The following is a 21497-nucleotide window of genomic DNA, read 5'->3' as shown; positions in this document are numbered from 1 at the left end:
CTTAAGGGCCTTGTCACTGCTATTAACCCAAAAGGTCCCTTGATCAAAAGCACCCATTGCCTGATCATGTGAGTGGACATTGGGAAAGGGCAGCCCAGTGAGGACCATCCTGCTGTGCCCTTGTCTTCATCCCACAAACTGTCCCTCTCCCCACCCAGAGCATCCCTCTCCCCCACCCCCAACCCTGCCACATTGCCTATCTGTCACTCAATGATCCTGCAACCATGGTGTATGTCCTTGCAGCTATAGCCACAACCTCCCCTGTGGCACTGTGAGCACAAGATCTGATGGCTTCTGGGGCTTTGATTCTAGGGCAAGGCAACACTGCTGGCCTCTATGCCTGATTGTCTTGTGGTGTGATGGGCCTTGGTTGGGTGTCTCATTGGCTCTCCAGCCAGCAGGCGAGGCGTTAATACCGCAACAAGTTTTTGTCTAATATTACTACAGTTACAGCAGGAATGGAGGCAAGAAAGATGTGATTTAGATGGGTGGCCCTTTTTTTATTTATTCTGATGCAGATACAGAGGGTTGATAACAAAATCAATGATTCAGCTACCAAAAGAAGTGAAAACTGAACTATGATGTATTTGTATTAACACATGTGTTAAAACATATTTACGGTTTGATTGGTGCATATTTAACTATTTTTGACCTGCATTATAGTAATAATGGTTCTGGGGAGAGCTGGTGACATGATGATAATCCCATTGGATTAGTAATCCAGAGCCACAGGCCAATGTTATAAGGATACAAGTTCAAATCCTACCATGGCTGCTGGTGGAATTTAAATTCAATTAATGAAATCTGGAATATAAAGTTAATCTCAATAATGATGACTGAAACTATCATCAATTGTTGTAAAAACCCATCTGATTCACTAATGTCAGAAAATATCAAGCTGAGATTTTCCAGCATTTTCTGTTTTAGCTTCATCCTCCAGCATTGGTGCCGCTTTGCTTTTATTTTGGTCCACTAATGTGTTCAGGGAAGAAAATCTGTTCATCCTTACCTGTCTGGCCTACATGTTACTTCAGACCCTCAGCAATGTGGTTGACTTCTAAGTACTCCTATGCAATGATGTTGCAAGCCTCTCAGCTCAAGGTCAATTAGGCATGGCATCAAATCATAGAATCTACAGTGCAGAAGGAGGCTATTTGGCTCATCGAACCTGCACTGACAACCATCCGACCCAGGTCCTATCCTCTTAACCCCACATATTTACCTTCCTAATCCCCCTGACACTAAGGGGCAATTTATCATGGCCAATCAACCTAACCTGTACAATTTGGACAGTGAAGAAACCAGAACACCCAGAGGAAACCCATGCAGACACGGGAAGAACGTGCATACTCCACACAGGCAGTGAACCGAGGCTGGAATTGAACCTGGGTCACTGGTGCTGTGAGGCAGCAGTGCTAACCATTGTGCCACTGTGCCACCCTGTTGGCCTTGTCAGTGATGCCCACACCCATGAAAGAATGAAGAAAAAAAACTGCCCAGAAGAAAATGATGCACATGAAGTGTGTGCAGTACCTGCTGAGACAGGAGTCATTATTTAGGAGGATGCAGGCAGATAGAGCTGAAGTTGATAGTCACGAGGGAAATTGAGAAACCAAGAAAACCTTACAATTGTACATGATAAACGATAGCTGTTAGTCTGATTTGTTTATTTAGCTGAGTTTTTTTAGCATGGTTTTAAATTGATGGCAAGTTAGTTGCTTGGAGCTACAGCACTCAATGGTAGCACGATGATGGGAACACAAAAGAGAGGATTAAGCATCAGCATGTTTCAATTTGACTGTCAAATTTTGTTCTGGGTTGTTTGCACAAGAGCTACAACAGATACTATTGGTAATGATGAGTATTCGGAGGCAGTGAAGTAGTTTTGTCATTATATGCTTCCAGGATTACATCTGGTCTATCCGGAGAGAGCATGTTGCCAGGAGTTTGTTATATTACATCCTTCAGCTGTTGAATATTTTTAGTAACCTACAAAAGATTTCCTTTATTCGGATAACAAAACTTCTACATTTCTGTATGCTGTTGAATACATCGTGCTATAATTCTGGAGCTGCCAGGAACTAATGTTTTGCAATAGTCATTTCTCTAAGACATCTGAAAACCAGTTATTCTGAAATGGTTGTTTAAATGTCTTGGTAAACATACAGACATACATATATATAGTCTAAATATATAAAGAGTTCAATATGGAATATTTAATTTGTATTTATCCTTGGTTTGTAGGAGATTAAGTGACAATGTGTAGTAAAATGACACAGGCTTTAGAGAATCTCTTGTCGGTTAATGAGGGATAGTGACTATTAGCAGTTGGCTCCTTTGGGTAGCAGGTAACCAACAGAAACCAATCCGCCAATGAGCATTCAATACCTGCTGCTTAGATGCTGACATTATGTACTTAGAACGAGTGATCACTTTACATGTCAGTGTTTATACACCAGCTCAGGAGTGGAGTAATGTGTTACATCAATGAATGGCCCAAGAGGTTCTTGAATGTATTTATTAAACAGCTTAGTAATCATCAGGTACAAGAGATTTTATCAACAAAATGTTTTTCAGATCCTTCTCTAATTTTATTAATAGCAGATCCAAGTCTGTATCAACTGGTAATCACGTTTCAGCTTTGTTTTAGTGGAAGATTGTAAACTTATATCTGGCATGCTATTCAATTTTGATTGTGTCTTTTATTAACTTTTCAATCTGCAGGAATACTGAAGAAAATGTCCTGTTCATTAATTAAAAAGAGTGAAAATGTAACAGTTTTGTTAAATATCCAGTTATTCTGCATAGTCTGATTGCTTGTTTGCTCTTTTTGCAGAAACATGTCATCTAAATTAACCTCAAATTGTATTTTCCCCTAATTACCAGGTGGACGTGTTGATTGATAATGATGCAGAAAAGGATTATCTTTATGATGTATTACGCATGTATCACCAGTAAGTAATATTTTTATTAATTTCTGGATAAAGCTCTTTCATGTTTTGAGGGAATTTTTTTTAATGACAAGTAGAGATCACGTTTTCAACTGCATTTTATTGACCTATCAGGAATACTTATGACTGAAATTGGCAAGACCAATTTCCAAAAGATTTGCTGTAGTTTATTATGTTATGGAAAAATAAATTTAATAAGGTAACTGTGCAATGGACTGGAAATTTAGTAAATTGTAAAATCTGGGAATATATACAGCTTGCAAGAACTAATAATTAGAAAGAAAGGACCCAGGACCCGAAAGAACTGAACAGCCAATTAAGTACAAGTAAATAATTCATTCAGGTAGAAAATATTAACAATTTTTAACTTTAGATTTATGCAAACTTTATCAAATTGAACTGAATATTCTTGTTGCAATCATTCATGCAGGAAATATTAAACTTTTTTGTCATAAACGTTGAACTATTAAGAATTAAGGATTCATTTTGGCAGATCACAATAATAATTATTCTAAACTTATTTCTTTCACCTCAAAAGCAATGTATAGTTAAATTGAAAAACTGATTTACCATTATTCTTTTGAAGGTCTTAACTGTCACGTAATTGGTCTCAAGAACCTCTTATATGTCGATGTGGATAGTGAGTGTTAGCTTGGAATTCACTGTAAGGTTGATTGGGAGATGGACTGGAGTTCATCCCAGTTGAGCCTAATCCTGCCTCCTCATCTGACGTATATTTCTTCATCCTTCCCAGCATTGGTGTGAAGCAGGAACAATAGCTAATTCACCCTCTCTCTTTCAGGCCAAAATTCGAAAGTATATGTCAATTAGCCAGTTCTCCTGGCATTCATACCTCAGTATCATGAGTTTACTAATTGAGCAATTGGGGATGCTTATTTATTTATTATTTATTTTATGGATTGTGAGTGTCACTGGCTGAGCAGTATTTATTGCCCATCCCTAACTACCCTCCATTTTCAAGGACATTTGAGAGTCAACCATATTGCTGTGAATCTGGAGTGATGTGAAGGTGTGATAAGGCATGGCATTTATCCTAAAGGACATTAGTAAACCAAATAGGTTTTGATGACAATCAACAACGATTTCATGGTCATTATGAGACTTTTAATTGCAGATTTTTATTGAATTAAAATTTCACTCATCTGCCATGGTGGAATTTGAACTGGATCCACAGATATTGCTCTGGGTCTCTGGATTACTAGTTCAGCGACAATATTACTGTACCACTTCCTCCCCTATGTATAGTATTAATGGAACCACCAAGAGGAATAAGCTGGCTTGACCTTGTCTTCATCAATTAACCTGTCACGCATGCATTTATCCATGATAGTTGTGTAGAAGTGATCAGCGCACAATCCTTGTGGAGATAAAGTCGCATCTTCACAATGAGGTTAACCACCATGTGTTTTATGCCAGAACCACTGGATTTCAAATGGGTCGAAGAACTCAAAACTGGATATCCATGAGATGTTGCGGACCATCAGAAATGGTGGAAATGTATAGAACCACAATCTGTAACCTCAAGGATTGGTGTATCCCTCACTCTACCATTACCAACAAGCCAGGATATTAATCCTGGTTCAATGAAGAATGCAGGAGTGCATACCATGGGCAGCAGCAGGCTTACTGAAAAATGAGGTGTCACCCAGTGAAGCTCCAAACAGGACAAACCACCTTCTCAAGGGCAATAAATGTTAGCCAAGCCAGCAACACCCATATCCCGTGAAAGAACAAAATAAATGCTGGCCTACACAGCAATGCTTGCATCCTATAAATATATAAAAAAAGTTAACATAAAAGAGCTTTGATTGCTATCAGTCTGACCTGTCAGTGGTTTTGCACAAATCTGAAATCTTGGAAATTAACATTTTATAATTAACAAACATTTATATTATCTATATCTAAGAAGAAACAGTATAATTTGAAAGTTATAATACCTGAGCATATGGATAAACATGTGTCAGCATATGTTTGAATATTTCTGGTGTATTTCTGGGGCATAGTCATCTAGTGGTTACATTATTTTCTAGTGTGCCGGTGGTCTGGAACAATAATGCATCTTTCAAATCCTGCCATGGTAATTTGAATTCCAATTAAGAGTTAATTCTAAAGGGTTAATTAGATTATGTAGAAACATTTACACTTCAATTTTAATCCCTTTTAATTCTATCAGCCAGGTCTTTAATTCACTGCCATTTTGCCATGATTAAAAGTTGGATGCCATTTGGATATCTTGAAGTAGAGTTTTATATGTGTGCAAAACTCAACTTTTGCTGATACAATTTGTGCAGCTGATGACATAATTCAGGTCAGTGACCTGTGTGTAGCTTTTAGCTCGAACCAATCACAAAGCAGCACCAGTATAAATTCCAGACTGATTAAAATGCACACCAATAAGTAGTATGCAGTGATTAATTACTTTATATAAAATATATTTCAACCACGTGGCCACACTTCCATAATTGCAAAGTATAGCATGAATTATGGTCTTAGAAAATTCACTTGCAATGTTTTAAGCCATACCTGCCAAATCAAGGAACTAAACCTGCATTCTTCAGTCTTCAAATGTTTAAACTACAGAATGACAAAATGCAGAGAGAGTTGGAGATCTTCATTCTGCATAAAATAATTATTTTGAAATGGGTTATTAGTTTTCTACTGCCACAGAAATGTTTTGTAAGATATATTGTTTCCATTCATTACTTGAATAAAAGAAGCACAAAAGAAACTGAAATGTAGACGTTGGCAAAGTTTCCATGTGATCTTTGTAGAGAGAACTGGTGTTGTTTCTCAGTGGTCTTTTCCGATTCAGTTTCATTGAGGTTTGCCTAATTGCTTTTGCCATTCATAAAGCAAAGCCCTGTAGTGTTTGCATCATCTGTGAATCAACGGTCCTTAATAATTTACTGCTTGTGTAAGGTTATTGAAATTCGCAGCCATAACATAATAACTTCCATTTTCTCTGCCTTGTTATTTATTTACTATTTTTCCACCACCCACCCTTTGGATCAAGGTGTTAGATAGTTTTTGAAATAGGCACTGAAAATACTTGCACAAATTTGCATAAATAAGTTAGCTGAGCTGTAACAAAATACAGCAGGGGTATACCTGGTATTGGGGGGGGTTGGTTGATGATTAGATTTCTAGACTCAAAGCTTTGTTAAACTGACCCCTGACCAATCACTGCCTTTCCTTCTACTAATTTCTGACTGAATTCTTTAGCTAACCATAAGCTCATCCCCGAACTCAATGCTTTACCCTTTGATGAACCTTGCTACTTAGAGTGGAATTGATTATAATGATTCAATAATACATTGTTTACAGCCCAAAAAAGAGGGCAGGGCTGCAAGGCTGGTGGCAAAGTAGGACACCGTATGGCTCAAATTTCACTTTTCAAAATTACTAGTATAGAGTAGCAAAATTGACAATGTAAAGATTCTCAAGCAATCATTTGATATTATGAACTTGAAAAGTATTTGATGAGATCTTAGGAAAAACACAGTACTGGTTCAGTTCATCACTTATCTGCTGTGTTTTTGTGCACTACAAGGCAGGTGGGCAGCTTGCTGCTACTAATAGAAGTGGCCACCAAAAGGTGTGTGTGGGCAGTCTGAGGTGTCTTGTCACCCCAATGCCACTATGCAGAAGAGCTGGTCAACCCTTGACATATATGTTATGGTGAGGCTAAGAGTTAGAAATGAACCAGTGTTTGAATACTGCATCATACAATGCATTGGTATACCAGTACATTGTATCGCTATTTCTTTACTTTCCTCTGAAATTTTATACGGTAGTATCTGCACATTTGACTAAAGAAACAAGTTGACACTCAAGTCATTTTAATCACCTTTAAATCTGAGTATTCAGTTTCTATATAGCATTTTCTGGATACTGTTTTATGTTGGATTCCTCAGTGGTGCTATCAGTTTTGTCATACAGCTACTAATGTACTTTTTAAAGTCTCTTCCATCTTTACTCTGTTCTATTTTATCTATAAGCTTTTACACTTCTTGAAAGACCTGCACCTGAAACTTTGAATGATCTATTCTGTCTTTAAATATTATGATCTCCGACCTTTCCCTTTAATTTTTTTAAATTTACCCATTTCACTTTTAAAACTACTGAATTCTGATTCCCCTATTCTTTCTGAAATGTTGCTTCATGAAAATAGAGCAGCAAAAGACTGTATGGTCCCTCACATATAGGCTGGAATTTTACTGCCCCATCCGTCATAGGAATCTGAGCGGGCGAGGAGCAGATAATGGAAAGGTCCATTGGCGTTGGGTGGGATTTTAGGTTTCAGGATGAAATCTAAAACCCCCCGATAGTAAAAAAAAATTGATATACCAGCAGATTGTCAGGCTTTCCCTTCTGATACCTGTTTTTCTATCTTTAATTTTATTTTTGTGTTACTGGTGTATTGAACTGTCAAGGGATAATACAGATTGCTTTATATTGTGAATGAATGTTATCAATAAAATATGTCAATGATCTGAAACATAACTTGTTACTAAATAACTTTAGATTGGTTGTAATATATCTGTGAAAATTATGTATGCATCTACATTTATGTTCCCTCTGCAGACAATGAATATATCATTTTGCAAAGTTGGTGGGACAGAGGAGGAGGAGGATCAATGAGACAGTATCTCTTTGTGTGAAATAGTGAAATTATCATTTTTGAATCAATTGGCAGTATCAGTGTAGTTTGAAGAGACAGAAAAATCTGGGGATGGATAAGGTGTGTCCATTAAGTGAAGTTATGATGAGATAAAGTGGGGGAAAAAAAAACAGAAATAGTGACTGTATTGTTTTAATTTTAGCTAACTTTGTTTCTCTGTCTCTTAGATCTATGGATCTTCCTGTTCTGGTTGGAGATCTAAAATTGGTGATAAACGAGCCAAGTCGTCTGCCAATGCTTGATGCTATCCGACCACTTATTCCACTAAAACATCAAGTGGAATATGATAACCTGACACCAAAACGATCACGGTAAGGTGGAGACTATAAGAAGGAAGCCTCGACCGATTGAATTTTAAAAATATATAACTCTGAATGTGTTTCATGTAAATTAAAACATCCTCTTGAAAAGAAAGTCCATTGGTTTTCATAATTAGAGAATGAGAAGTCCACCATTCTTTTTTACTGTACTCAGTGAATTCCCATTTGTATGCTAATATATATGCTAATTTGTATGCTGGACAGTTATATTAGTTATATCTTTCCAAAGTTGAGTTAGATGAAGTATGATTAGCAATATGAATATTTTAATGTACTTGCCAAGCAAAATTGGAAAGATGATATTTATAATTTAAAATTTAGGGGCTTTGTGATAAGAACCAGAACATTTCCAAAATTTAACAATAGTCTGTGCAGAGGTTGTAGTAAAATTATAAAGTTGATCAAGGTAGCTTTATACTAATAAGCTTGAGTTCCTGTTGAGAAATACAAGTGACTGGGATGTTTAGTGAGGATAGTCTTAATCATAGAATCCCTACAGTGCAAAAGGAGACCATTCAGCTGCACCGCTAATAATCCCACCCAGACCCTATCCCCACAACCCCATATTATTCGCCTGCTAATTCCCCTGACACTAAAGGGCAATTTAGCATGACCACATCTTTGGAATGTGGGAGGAAACTGGAGTCCTTGGAGGAAACCCACGTAGACCTACAGGGAAGAACGTGCAAACTCCACACACAGTCACCCAAAGCTGGAATTGAACCCAGGGTCCTTAGCGCTGTGAGGCAGCAATGCCGTGCTGTGTGCTGTGCAATGCACAGTGTCACCATGCCATAGTGGACAGGTCTGCTATGATACCACAGTGATTAAATAATTTGCTGGCATGAAGAGTGCTAACTTCAATAGTCCATCAAAACTGGTGGAAGGATCACAATACATAACTATCTCTGCTGATTGACTACAACGCAGGCATCATGCCAACTTCAACTAACCGTATCATCTCAGTGTCCTGCAGTTCTAGCTGTGCTGTAGATAAGCCAGATACCTGAGCAAGAGGCCAATGTCATGAGTGACTAGACCACTTCAAGCTAATCTGCACTATGTAAAGCAGGGTAGTGCTTTGTGGCTGGAGCAGCTGCTAGCAGTCATGCAGCAAGTGAATCTGACTTGTGAAACACAACATGGGAGATGTGAAGCCCAAGATTTATTGGATGTTGCATTAGAGGCTTTGGTGGAGGAGGCAGAAAGTAAGAGAGATGTCTTATTTCTGCAGAAGTGAGGAGGCCCTCCAGACACACACTCAGAAGAAAGTGAGAGCAGATGGAAGTGGAAGTCAGTGTCAGGAATCAAACCTATGGACTTGGATGCAATATTTCAAGAAGTTCAATGATCCCTCGTAGAAGGTCAAAGTCAGAGAACACGTCTTTTAAATGCCATATTCTAGCAATTACATCCCTAGCCTCACACACTCCTCAATTTGCCACACCCCGATCACTCAGTTACTAACAGTATCTTTCGATCAGAATGCATATCTCACATTCACTTACATCACCATAACCTCACAATCTGAGCACTGTTATAAGCCTCACGTTCAAATTTTGCAGATAGCATAACATTGCCAACAATTCAGTCATTAAAGCTGCATGGCCCAATCAGATTGCACAATCTCAGTCTCTTGCAGGACGAGGTCTTGCACAACATGAAGCAGCAGGAGCTACCTGTAAGGTGGCCAGGCATGTTTGCATGTCCTGTCCCCAGTTGAGGAGGTAGTGCTAGGTATTATTGGGATACTTAATGCTGAGACCATGGCCAACAGAGGAGCTGAAGCCATGAAGGATGATACTCACAGCTAATACTCTTTCTCATATTCCACCTCCCTTCATCCCATACTCATTTCAGAGCTACAAAGTACAGATTATGTAATCATGCACTTCATACTTGCACTCTTTGCACAATAACCTTTAATCATATTCCTTTTAGGTACACAAGCAGTACAATCTGGCTAACCAGTGAGGGAAAAAGAAAGTGACAGTGAAGAAGATTCACCATCACTCAATTTCAGACACTCAGCCACCAGCTCAGAAATTGTACTTGTTTTAATTTAGTGGCTAAAATAGAAGCAGAATTTGCACAGGGCCAGTTGTTTGCTCCCAGGGCAGGAGTAAGGATAGCATAGGCTTCAGCTCGTTGGAAAGCGAGGTTGCACATAGTTTTGCTGCAGAGATCTCAGGTGAGAACTTTGGCCAGCTGATGGAAGAACATTGATGTGTATGCACAACAAAATATTCAGTGCATTAGGAAGCCTGTCAAAAAGCCTGTAGTCAATGTCAAGGAGTATGAAAGAGTCCAGCAGCAACTTGGCACATATTTTGGCCCATCCTTTACTGCATGAAAATAGTGGCCAATTCCATCAACAAACATGTGGATCCTATCATGATGCTGCTCTGATGGCCAATGTGTTAACTTCCATTGCAACTTAAGCAAAAGCCACCAGAAGCTCAGACTGAAATCATGCAATGTCAACTTTCAGCCATGCAAACCCAGGCTGCTGCCACAATAGCTCTTTGTATAAATGTTCTTGGAGGTTTTGCAGCTATTCAGAAATCCCTCTGCTGACAGATTCCTCAAATTGCTCAGGTGTCATCTCAGATGAATGGCAATGTCTCAATGGTGCATGAACCTGCTGTTCACTCTCAAGAAGGCAACATTCAGCCTCGTACTGTTGCCACGCTGCCAGTGCTCTTGCTACTGCACGTCAGCCAGCCAACCAGCCCATGCTATTGCTGCCTGTACTGAGATGATGCACTTTGAGTCTGGGTCTTCAAGGCTCATGAAGTTTTCAGATGCTCCACCGAGGTCACGTGCACCTCTTCCACGGAAAGTTGGCAGCCTTCCACCAAACCTGCTACAGCTATGGGGATAGTATTACATTGGAGCACTAGAGTAGGCACTGGCATCTAAAAGACAGGCACTAAGAGAATTTACTTCTTTTTTGCAACGTGAAAGCATCGGTCCAAAAGTTTTGAAATCAGGACCAAGGCCTTCAGCACCTGCCATACCATTTCCTGTAATCTTTGCCACTTTGAATAATAATAGAAAGCAACAACACTTGTAGAACTGAAGAAACAGCCAGATGAAATGAACCAGAAACCAACCTATAAGTAATTGATGGTGCCTTTTAAATAGCGCTGGTGAAGGTTCCTTCCTCTCACTGAATGTGAGTTCAGTTGTGCGTGCTTAAGAGAGGGTAGTCGTTGGGGCATTGAGCTCCAAAATGGCAAAGTGGTGGCGTTAAACCATTGTTGTGTGTTGATTGAGGTATTACACACATAATGGGGTGAGGTAGAGGGGCAAGGTAGGATGAACTGAAATAGGGTTAGTTTATTGCGCACATTCAAAACACGAAGGCTGGAATTTTACTGCCCTGCCCACCATGGGAATCAGGGCGGGTAATGGAAAGGTTAGTTGACCTCAGGCAGGATTTTATGGCTTCAGGACAAGTGAGGCTGTAAAATGCAGTCCAAAAAGAGAGTTGCAGTGTTACCCTCACAATCAGACAGCAAAGTAAGGGATAGCGAAAAGAAGCCAAATTTCTCTGTAGCCTCAGTGTACAGAGGCCTTAGAAATGAAGTATTGGTTCACATGGATTCCAAAGTGCAGTATCAAAGCCCAGTGAGTTATTCCTTCACAGAGGTCAATGGGCTGAAAACAAAATTTGCAACAATCACTTTTCTGGTTGTGTGGACTTCACAAGCTATGGTGAATCAGTCTTGTAGGCAATGGTATAGAATTTCCAGCGGAAACAGTGTAGATGAGGCCAGTTATTCAAACTGGGCAGAGCTTTTATTCTACAAGGCTGCTTGTCAGATGGTAAACAGCAGACTGAGCCATGCAGTTCAGCAAGGCAATGTTACTTGTTCCACAAGCCTGAGGCCCATTTCACATGACTGCCACTTCATCAATTCTTTGACAAAGGATGTGTATCCATCATCTGAATTCCAAGACTGTTAAATGTCTCGGTTATGAGGAATTAAAAGGAAGGTTGGCAAAGCATTTGTCTTAGCAGCCAATCATCTCTCAGGCCAGCCTGGGCTCTTACAGGCAGATGGCCTTTTGAAGTTGGGCTCTACAGTTCACAGGGGTTGTTGGTGGCTCCTCTAAGATGATGAGGTGTGAGTTTTTCAAAAACTATCAAGTAGCTTCATGTAGATCACAGACAGACATGGGTTTTGCTGTTTCCCAGGTTTTTGATCACTTTTAAACAATCTGAAATAGCAATGAGCATGTCTAAATACTTTGTATAAAAATAAACAATGTGAATCCTTAATCCCTAACAGAAGTTATGAACTGCCTGCTCTGCATATTGCTGATGGCCATTCGTTACCCTCTTGCTAACACCTGATGTCCAAAACCATACTCCAGCATGAATTTGCACATCAACCACAACTTGTACAGTTCCTTTAATACTTTAAAACACACAACATAAAAGTGGGAAAAATGCTGGAGAGGGAGAGAAAATAACTAAATTAATACTTTTTTTTAGTAATTATCTTAGAGTTGATTCCACGGATCAATACTCACTGTGTGAGTGCAGCACCTCCTGGGAGCATGAGATTGCAGAATCTCCTTTTATAGTAAACTACGTTACCGAGTAAAAAAGTCAGACAGCACTCTTGGGTAAGCACAATAAGCCAACTGACTCAAACATCTTTCTCTCACATACAGAAAGAAGGGCAGCTTTCTAATATTAAATGAGTTCAGCTAAAACAGTTTGGAAGTGCTTTGGTCCAAACAATGCTTGCAATTGTTATCCATGCTTTATGCAGTAATGTGTTCACTTGGGATCATGCAGTGGAACTGGCTACAATAAGAAGCTTTTTATGAAGGGAAACAATGTTGAATTGTTGAAGAGTTCATTTCCTTGTTTTATGAGTTGCTTGAATGACTGCATAACCACACCATGAATTCTGAAACTTTTTAATTATATGATGGGAGCTTGCTTGCCTCATGCACCTCTTTCAAGCTTTAAGATAAAAATGGAGCATCTGTGAAAGAAGGAATTAATTAAAACAACATGTTGCTCTATTAAATTTTCCAGACAATGGATTTAACTCTGGCAATACTTGACCATAATACAATAGTGAATGGGGAAGACCATTCAGCCCATCTTGACATATGCTTCAAAAGAGATCCAAATGTGCCTCATGCTAGCCAACTATTGATTCTCAAATTATTCCACATTGTATCCACTACTCTATCTGGAAGTTTCTTCTATGTGTTGAGTGCTTTCTGACGTTAATCCTAAAATTGCTTTACATTGGTTTGAACCAATCTCCTTGTTCTACTCCTTTTCAATACCCTTAACAATTTTGTGTACCACTCCACTATAAGAGCACCATAACTGTGGTTTGAAGCATTTACTAGATATATTTCACATCTCATCTCGGCTTCTTTGAAAACACATTCCAAAACTATAATCTCTCTAAGTGGGAAAGAGCAGCAGACACATTGGAATATCACCATCTGCAGATTCCCATCCAAGTTTCATACTGTTCTGACTTGGAAATAGTATTAATGTTCCTTCATCACTTCATGGTCAGAATGCTGGAACTCCCTACTAGCAGCATTACATCACACAGGATTCTTGGTTCAAGACATCATGGTCTTGAATGCTGACGTGGCAAGTGGTGCCCACATCCCAAACCTCGTTTCAAGACTGAAAACTCAAATTCCTCATAACTCAGGTCATGAGCTAGCTTATCTTTCTTCTAGGTGTTTCTTTTAATGCTTGAAGGTCTCTTCCTTTTTGTTTGTGATCAGAATTATATACAGTATTCAAGGTGCCATCTGACCAGTGCATTATCCCTTTTCATTTATATTTGATTGTAGTTCAACAGTTAGTTTTGTTTCTTGCTGCTCTGTTGATTGGGCCTGTTTAGCATTGAACCTACTAAGAATCCGAGGCTCCTTTCAGATTAATCTTTAACTATTTCAGAATCATTCTTGAAGTGCATCCATTGTATAGTTTTCTGTCTTGTGTGTAGCACTTTGCACGTGTCTGCATGAATGTCAGGGGCAATTCTCCGACCTCGCTGCACCTGGCGCAGATCACGGTGATCCCAGAGAATAGCGTGCAGGCCTAAAGATCAGTTTTGCATCTGACACCAAATCATTTGCTACTCTCCCGGCCCCTTTCTAATGGCGCAAACAAGATCGCACCGAGAAGGGGTGCAATACTGATTAGCATATTTAAAGTAGCATTTAAACATGCATTGCCCATTCAACTCCCAGCGCACAGGATTTTCCAGCCTTTGGGCACGGCACAGTAATGGCAAGAATTACTACTGGTCGCCATGAGCAGAGACCTGGCACGATGGTCACATCAAGGGGCTGGGAGGTTATTGAAGCTGCTGTGTGGCCAGATGCAGTACCCACCAGGCACACTGGCAGTGCCCACTTGACACCCCGGCAGTGGCCACTGGACACTTGCATGTTTACCCCAACCCCTCACCTCCCCTCCCTCAACTTAGTTCCGACACAAAACTCCCATCTACCAAAAAGTGACTGAGTGTGGGAGGATTGCAGTGGAGAGTGTGCCTGTGAGACCTGCATAGGTCACTCCATTATTCTTGCCATTATGACACTTAGATTTTTGGGAGAGAATTCTGCCCATCATCTTCCCACTAGCACATCTTATCAATTCTTTCTCTTGTTTCTGAGCCTTTTCTGCTAATCTTAGTGCATCTCTTGGAAAGGTACTATTTGCACATTTGGTCACTAGTCATTGCAATTCTGAAACCAAATCATTTGAATAGTAGTACCAGCACTGAGATTACAAGGCAGCCCACTCAGTTTCACCCCACATCCCCAATCTGACATTTATTTTACTCTTCATTTTCCAAAGTTCTCAAAAGGGATGAGGAGAAGGAGAAAGAGGAAGGGATAAGGCAACCAACAGAGTTCCACCCCTGATAAACTCATTTGACCATGAAACAAGTAAACATGACTCCAAAGCCCCATTTATCACATGTCCCACATTGCCTGTCTTGCTGATCATCACAGTATCCACTTGGCTACAACACAAAAGCCACTGCACAGTACATTACAAACTAAAGGTAGTCAGACAAAACCATTCTGTATTACATCCAAATATCAGGTATTTACCTTTCTACATTCCATTATTCCATGGGTCTTTGCCAGACTTTGTGCTTCTATGTGGTTCTGCCCTTGTGGCTGCAGCTTAGTGGGTGGAAGGCTGCTAACTTTCACTGGAAGAGATTGCTGATGGCCTCGTAGGCCAGCCCCAAGAATCTCTGGCCCTAGAAAGCCTGGCTTCTCCCCACCCCATCTTAACATTGGCAACAACAATCTGGATGGTTAGCTGACAAGCAACAACAAGAGAACTGGCAGAGTGGCAGTAAGTGGGTGGATGAATACTGTCATTCTAAGTGAGACAGCAGTGTTGTGTTCTAATGGGTGATTTTCTCGGGTTGCATCTCAAAAATCCTAATAATATGTCTGATGCTGGGTGTTATTTATTAAATATTTTTAGGAATATGGCGATATTTTGCAAAGAAATCTGTGTCTGCATGTGCATGTATCCATGATTAATTAAACTGGAGGGAATCTTACTAGAGACAGTTTGAGTGGAATTCTCCCAAACAAAATTCAAAGTCTTGGGAAAACTGGAGTAATTCACATTGTTTTTCTCAGTGGGAGTTCAGACTCAAATCTCCCATACTCAGTGCAGAGCAGACATCACCAGCGTGAATGTCATTAAATTTCAGGGGACAGGGCCTATTCCTGCCCAGGATGCTGAAACCAGTGGGCCTCTGTGCATGTGCAATAGCCCCAAACTGTCAGCGTCTCCTGTTTGCTGGCCAGCTCAGGACACTGACAGTGCCCAGGGGACAATATCCCTCCTGCCGCTCAACCCCCTGAGGGGCCCAATTCTCCCCCGTTCACTCCAGAAGGGTTGGGCTGCTAATTCTCTAAAAGTTGAAGGTACTCTAAATCCCACTGGAGTGAAACATTCTGATGGGGTGGGAGAGGCTAGAGGGCCCAGAGAATTCGGTCCCATGCCTGCTAATAGCATTTAAATGATACTTAAAATATCATTTAAATGCTAGCCTCACCTCCCCACCAATTTCCGGTGTAGTCTGCCCAGCTATGGCCACCCCATTGAACAGTGGAGTTAAGAACAAGCAGCCATGTCTATCCCCAGCAATTTAGATGTTGCCACCTGCAGTTGGGCATCAATGTGTCCTAACAGAGAGAGTAATGTTTATCAGTGAATATTTTATTTATTGTTAGAATTAGTGAAAACTCTCTCGTACATGCATTAAGAGTTCACACACATACATATATATCTATACACACACATATCTATATACACACACACGCACATATCTACTTATACACACACACATCTATACACACACATGCACATCTATATATATATTAATTAAATACACAGAAGTAAGTTACAAAGTGGAAGAGTTGGTTGAATTGTTTAAGACTCACTGTAAAGTCTGTTCTATAGAGACCCTGTAGATTGATGACTGATATTTTCAGACTGGCTCGATGGTTTTTCTGGATTTTGCATTGAATCATTTAAAATTTTGCAAACCATTTCTATTTTATTTTCTGGGGTCACCAGCTGCTTGGTTGATTTTTTAAGATGCCATTCATAGCATGTGGTTGGTCAAATAACAGGTGGGATACAAGTATCTAAGATGGCTAGAGAGAGAGAGAGACAGAGAGAGCGCCAACTCAGAGTCTTTCAGGTCTCAGACTTGGAACCTCTTTGATCTTCCTCATCTGACTGGCCTGAATAAAAAATTTTCTTAAAATACGAAGAAGCTTAGTTGGCTCATCACAAGATCGTTCCTCACAAGCTGAATAGTTACCCAAACATGGTCATAGCGAGGTAATTCCAGGTCCAGTGTTTAGAAATTATTATATTTGGGACTAGACGTTCCCTTCTCAGCCAGGGTCCATTGACAAAAGTGCTAGCGTCTATTGGCTTGGTCCAATTTTGTCTCTGGCGGGCTACTTCTTGATGTGGGTATGCCAGCGTTGGACTGGCGCTACTTCTTGTCAGACTGACTCTGTTATAATGGCTTTGGAATTTGTAAGATACAGCTATTCATATTCCAAATGGTAACACAAAGAAAGAGAAAATCAATTTTTGCATTAAATCTAAGGTCATAATCAAGCTAACACGTGGAACAGGCACAGACACCAGGTCACTAATAATTTTAATGTTTGCAATTGAAGCTCATAAAGAAATCACTGAATTAATTATCCACTTCATCTGCAATGTAGCCCCATGTAGTTTAGTGTAACTTCAGGTTGAGCCCGAATTCTCCAGCTGTTCATGCCCCAGTGCCACTGCAAGTTAGGATGGTGAATTTGGCATTCAGGCAAACCTTTTAGATAAGATCAAGCATCAGTTCAAGCCCGAGATGAGGTGCAATGCCTTATCTTATCAGCTTGGATCTTGTTTGTCACTCCTGTGGGGACCATAAATTGGACTCAGTTTGAATTTGGTTTTTGGAGAAAGCAAGGAATGGGTTTGGATTTGCCTGGTCCACTCTGAGATGGAGATATAAAAAAAACCTCAATTCATTACAGTGAGACCAGTGAATCCTGCTGGTGAGAATTTTGACCCACATCTGCTTTCCCATTAGTTCTAATACAAATTAAATTTACTCACCTGTGAAATTCAATGTCTTTTTATCCCTGAAGAAAATTGAAAGAGGTGCGTTTGGACAGAACACATCCAGAAGGACTTGGCCTGAGTGTACGAGGTGGCTTGGAGTTTAACTGTGGCCTTTTCATCTCTCAATTAGTGAAAGGAGGGCAGGCAGACAATGTAGGCCTACAGGTAAGTGTTATGTATTGGAGATGTGATATGCAGGATAAACTTTGGTTAAAAATGAACAGAACTTTTCCGTGCTTCTTCCACCCTGTTTCCTAATTTCATAATTTCCAGTGAATACGTTAATACAGTGAAGTGCCAGTGAGCCAATAGGAATTGATACAAATACCTAATAGGAAGGTGAACTCCTGCACACTCACTGTGTCCACAAATAATCTCACTTGTGCTGGGCTAAGAAAATCATCCCGGTCCACCCCATTAGAATTGTTCCTGGTTAATATTAAAGAATGAGATTACAGCTGGCATCCATTGGAAAAGTCTTTCCAATTCATTCTCTCTGAAGTACGTTTTTTGCTCCCAGTGTCCAGAGCTCGGGTGCACTGAATGCTTCACTGCTCCTGACTTCCCCCTTTGAGATTGGGGTACACTGACCTCTTTACTATTAGAAATATTTTGGAGCTTGGGTTTCTGCTTTTCAGCTCCTTGGTGCTTTGCCACTTCTTCTGTGGGTCTTGCCCTTAACAACAGTTCCTGTCGTCCATGCCGGAAGGAAGTTGCCTATTGCCAACCCAGTTCCACTGTGATGGCATAGCTTCGCCATGAGGATTCAAAACTCTGGCAAGTCTCTCTTCACCCCAAATACCTTAAGGAATTTCATATGATGAGTTTGTTGAAGGTCATGTCAAAGTTTTCTGTGTTGTGGAAATCCTGCAGGGAGTAGATGTCCACAGCTTCAAAACTGCAGCCTTCTGAAAGGTTTCTTTTAACGAAAAAGGTGCAGCTGTTGGGTGTACCTCCTTCGCTGCCTTTCAAATTCACCCTAATAGTGTTACATACCTCCTACTTCAGAGCTCAGTTGCTCTTTGCAGGCATGGCCTCTTGAAATTTTCTATAATAGGCACTGAAACCCCATCAAAGGGAAACATAGAGCCCCAGTTTAGCTTCCAACACCAAAGGACAAAAGGCTGAAGCCTCCAATGAAAGTCCCTACAAGAAACAAGAAACCCAAAAAACTGCAAATTTACAGTCATCCACAAAGATTCACAAACATGATCTCTCCCCTGCCATGGTCCATCAGTAGCACACATCACTTTGCAGGGACCCTATCAAAATCCACCCACTGCCCCGCCACCTGATTAAATGCCCCACTATCACCAAACTCACCATGGGGAAGAACACTGATTCTACCTCATGTAGGAAAGACCAAGGAAGGGAGCATGAGGCAATGGCAACAGAAGAAAATCATTGAAGTGGGACCTTAAGGGGTTGAAGCTGAGGCCTTTGCTGAGGGCTGATTGTTTGGAGTGGGATAGATGAATGTCGGTGAGAATGGTGAAAACACAAAAATATGCTTCCATCCAGGAAATAAATTTTCAGTTAATAAAATGGTACCTTTATATCATTCAGATGCAAGGTAGCTTTCACTGATGGGTGATAAGCATTCTTTTTTAATTTGGTAGACTTCACAGCAAAGCCAACGTTCTGTGATCAGGATTTTTCACTTGCTTTGAAAATTTTGATCTCTTGTTCGGCAATAATGTTTATTCTTTGTAGCGTGAGAAAAACAAGTTAGTGGTAATCAAAAATTAAAGTGAGCAGTCACTTTTCACAGATGAGTTTAAAATATATACACTTCATGATTTGAATGATACAAAATTCCAATTTATTACACTGCTGTCCATACTTTTTACACATGCAATACACATTTGTTAAAAAAGTGCATGAGAAAATAAATCTTTATACTCCATTGTAAGGGACAACACTGGGCTTTTGCCAATGGATAGACTCTATACAATCTTTATTGGACTATGTACTAAGAGTCTTTAAAGTCAAATTTTCATCGTGAAATTGTAAATTTTACACTGTAATTTCCAATCCACTTTGTAATGATGTTTGTGAGTTGAGAATTGAGGAAATTGATATTGGAGAATAATCATCCAATCATCATCAATTAGAAAATGACCAAGTATATCATTTATATTTGCAGTTTTTTTTGAAGATCCATACTGATGTTTTAAACTTACACATTTTGGAAATTGACCAATTTGTTTTACTTATTTTTTGAAAGCAACCTGTTTTTTGCAGTGTCCAGAGTGCTTTTTTATAGTGGCAGTTTACCAATAAAAACAATTACAAAGCAAATTCCATTGCTGACCTTTTGGAAATACTTGGATGATTTTGCTTGTCAAGGGATAGATGTCTAACATGATATAATTTGAAATTAGATGAACATTGTTAGGTATACATTGCAGTAAAGTGAGCAAAAACTCCCTTTGTCAAACATAATGATCTCAGCTTCAATTACTGTTTTTGTTATTTGATTGCCACAGTGTAGCTGCTAAAGAGACTCTCTGATAGATTTTTAACTGTTTACTGAAATAAGTATGATACATAGGAAGTTCATTGTTCCAAACTGCTGTCTCATGGTATAGCAGACACTGTCTGAAATTTCACTCTCTGCAGCAGCCACCTTTCCAATTGATTCAGTGTGCAAAACAAGTTTTTTTTTAATATTGCTGTTCAAGCTCATAGTTTATTTACGCTGGAAAGATGTGTGCAAAATATTATGCACAGCAGCTTAAAGTCCCTGTTCTATTGTCTATAAAGATGGCATGGTGACATAGTGGTTAACACTGCTGCCTCACACCTCCAGGGACCTAGGTTTGATTCCCAGATTAGGTCACTGTCCGTGTGGAGTCTGCATGTTCCCCCTGTGCCTGTATGGGTTTCTTCCGGGTTCTCCAGTTTCCTCCCACAGCTCAAAAGAGGTGCTGGTTCGGTGCATTGACCATGCTAAATTCTCCCAGAGTGTGGCAACTAGTGGATTTCCACAGTAACTTCATTGCAGTGTTATGGTAAGTCTACTTGTGACACTAATAAATAAACAAACTTCAACATCTCTCTGGTATCCAAGGATGAACAAAAACACAGGATTCAATTTTCTCTTTTTTTAATCATAATTAATTTGTTTTTATAAAATTGAATTTAAAATTAGTTGTAACTCTAATAGTATTCTCTGCCTCACAGTGGAGGAATAAATCGGGAGTATTTGTTGACCTTTGAATAACTAATTAGAGATATGTTAACTCAAAATTGTCCAAATGTCTATAGATCCACAAGGAGTTGCAGACTAATTATTTTGAATTCATCACCAGTTCCTGAAAATTCAGTTTATAAACATCTAGAATGAATCACTTCACTAAAGCAAAACTCGTAGAAGGTAATTCTGAATTTTATTCCGTTTTAAATGCTACCAGTTTTCTCTCTCTCACTAAATTATGCCACATTATTGGCTAGATATTGAATTACAAAAATAGAATCTACATATAGAAATAGGCCATTCAGCTCAATAGGCCAATCAGCTCAACTGACCCATGTCGGTGTTTGCTTTGTAAAAATGCCTCCCAATATTCCTAAGTCCTTTCCCCTCCCCTGTCCCCTATCCTTCTGTGCCCTTCCTCAGCCATTCTGTCTTTCTTTCCCGAATTCATTCTGGCCTGCTTCATTCTGGGCTATGACTTTATTGGTGCAACTATCCTTCAGCTGACTGTCGAAGTGTTCATTGTTGTGATCACCATACAGCAGTGGTTCTCAACCTTTTCAGTAACATGGTACACTTCAATGTGACGAACAGCCTTTTTACAGCTGAATCAATTACTCCTAAACATTACATTTATTTT

The 21497-nt window shown here is 39.7% G+C and overlaps 1 protein-coding gene across 3 annotated transcripts in view; it reads left to right on the top strand.

The window, feature by feature from the left end:
* The window catches only part of ush1c (Usher syndrome 1C), a 226814-nt gene that overhangs the window by 26685 nt on the left and 178632 nt on the right, over window positions 1-21497 (top strand). For all 3 annotated transcript variants that reach the window (XM_080190278.1, XM_080190280.1, XM_080190279.1), the window contains exons 2-4: window positions 2887-2954; window positions 7821-7964; window positions 17685-17823. In XM_080190278.1, the coding sequence (XP_080046404.1) occupies window positions 2887-2954; window positions 7821-7964; window positions 17685-17823 (351 nt within the window). The remainder of the gene's footprint in view (window positions 1-2886; window positions 2955-7820; window positions 7965-17684; window positions 17824-21497) is intronic.

This window comes from Carcharhinus amblyrhynchos, chromosome 6, assembly GCF_965287045.1.
Source record: "Carcharhinus amblyrhynchos chromosome 6, sCarAmb.v2.hapA, whole genome shotgun sequence".
Classification (NCBI taxonomy): domain Eukaryota; kingdom Metazoa; phylum Chordata; class Chondrichthyes; order Carcharhiniformes; family Carcharhinidae; genus Carcharhinus; species Carcharhinus amblyrhynchos.
The sequence above is the reverse complement of the archived record's forward strand: the minus strand, read 5'-3'. Positions and strand labels throughout refer to the sequence as shown.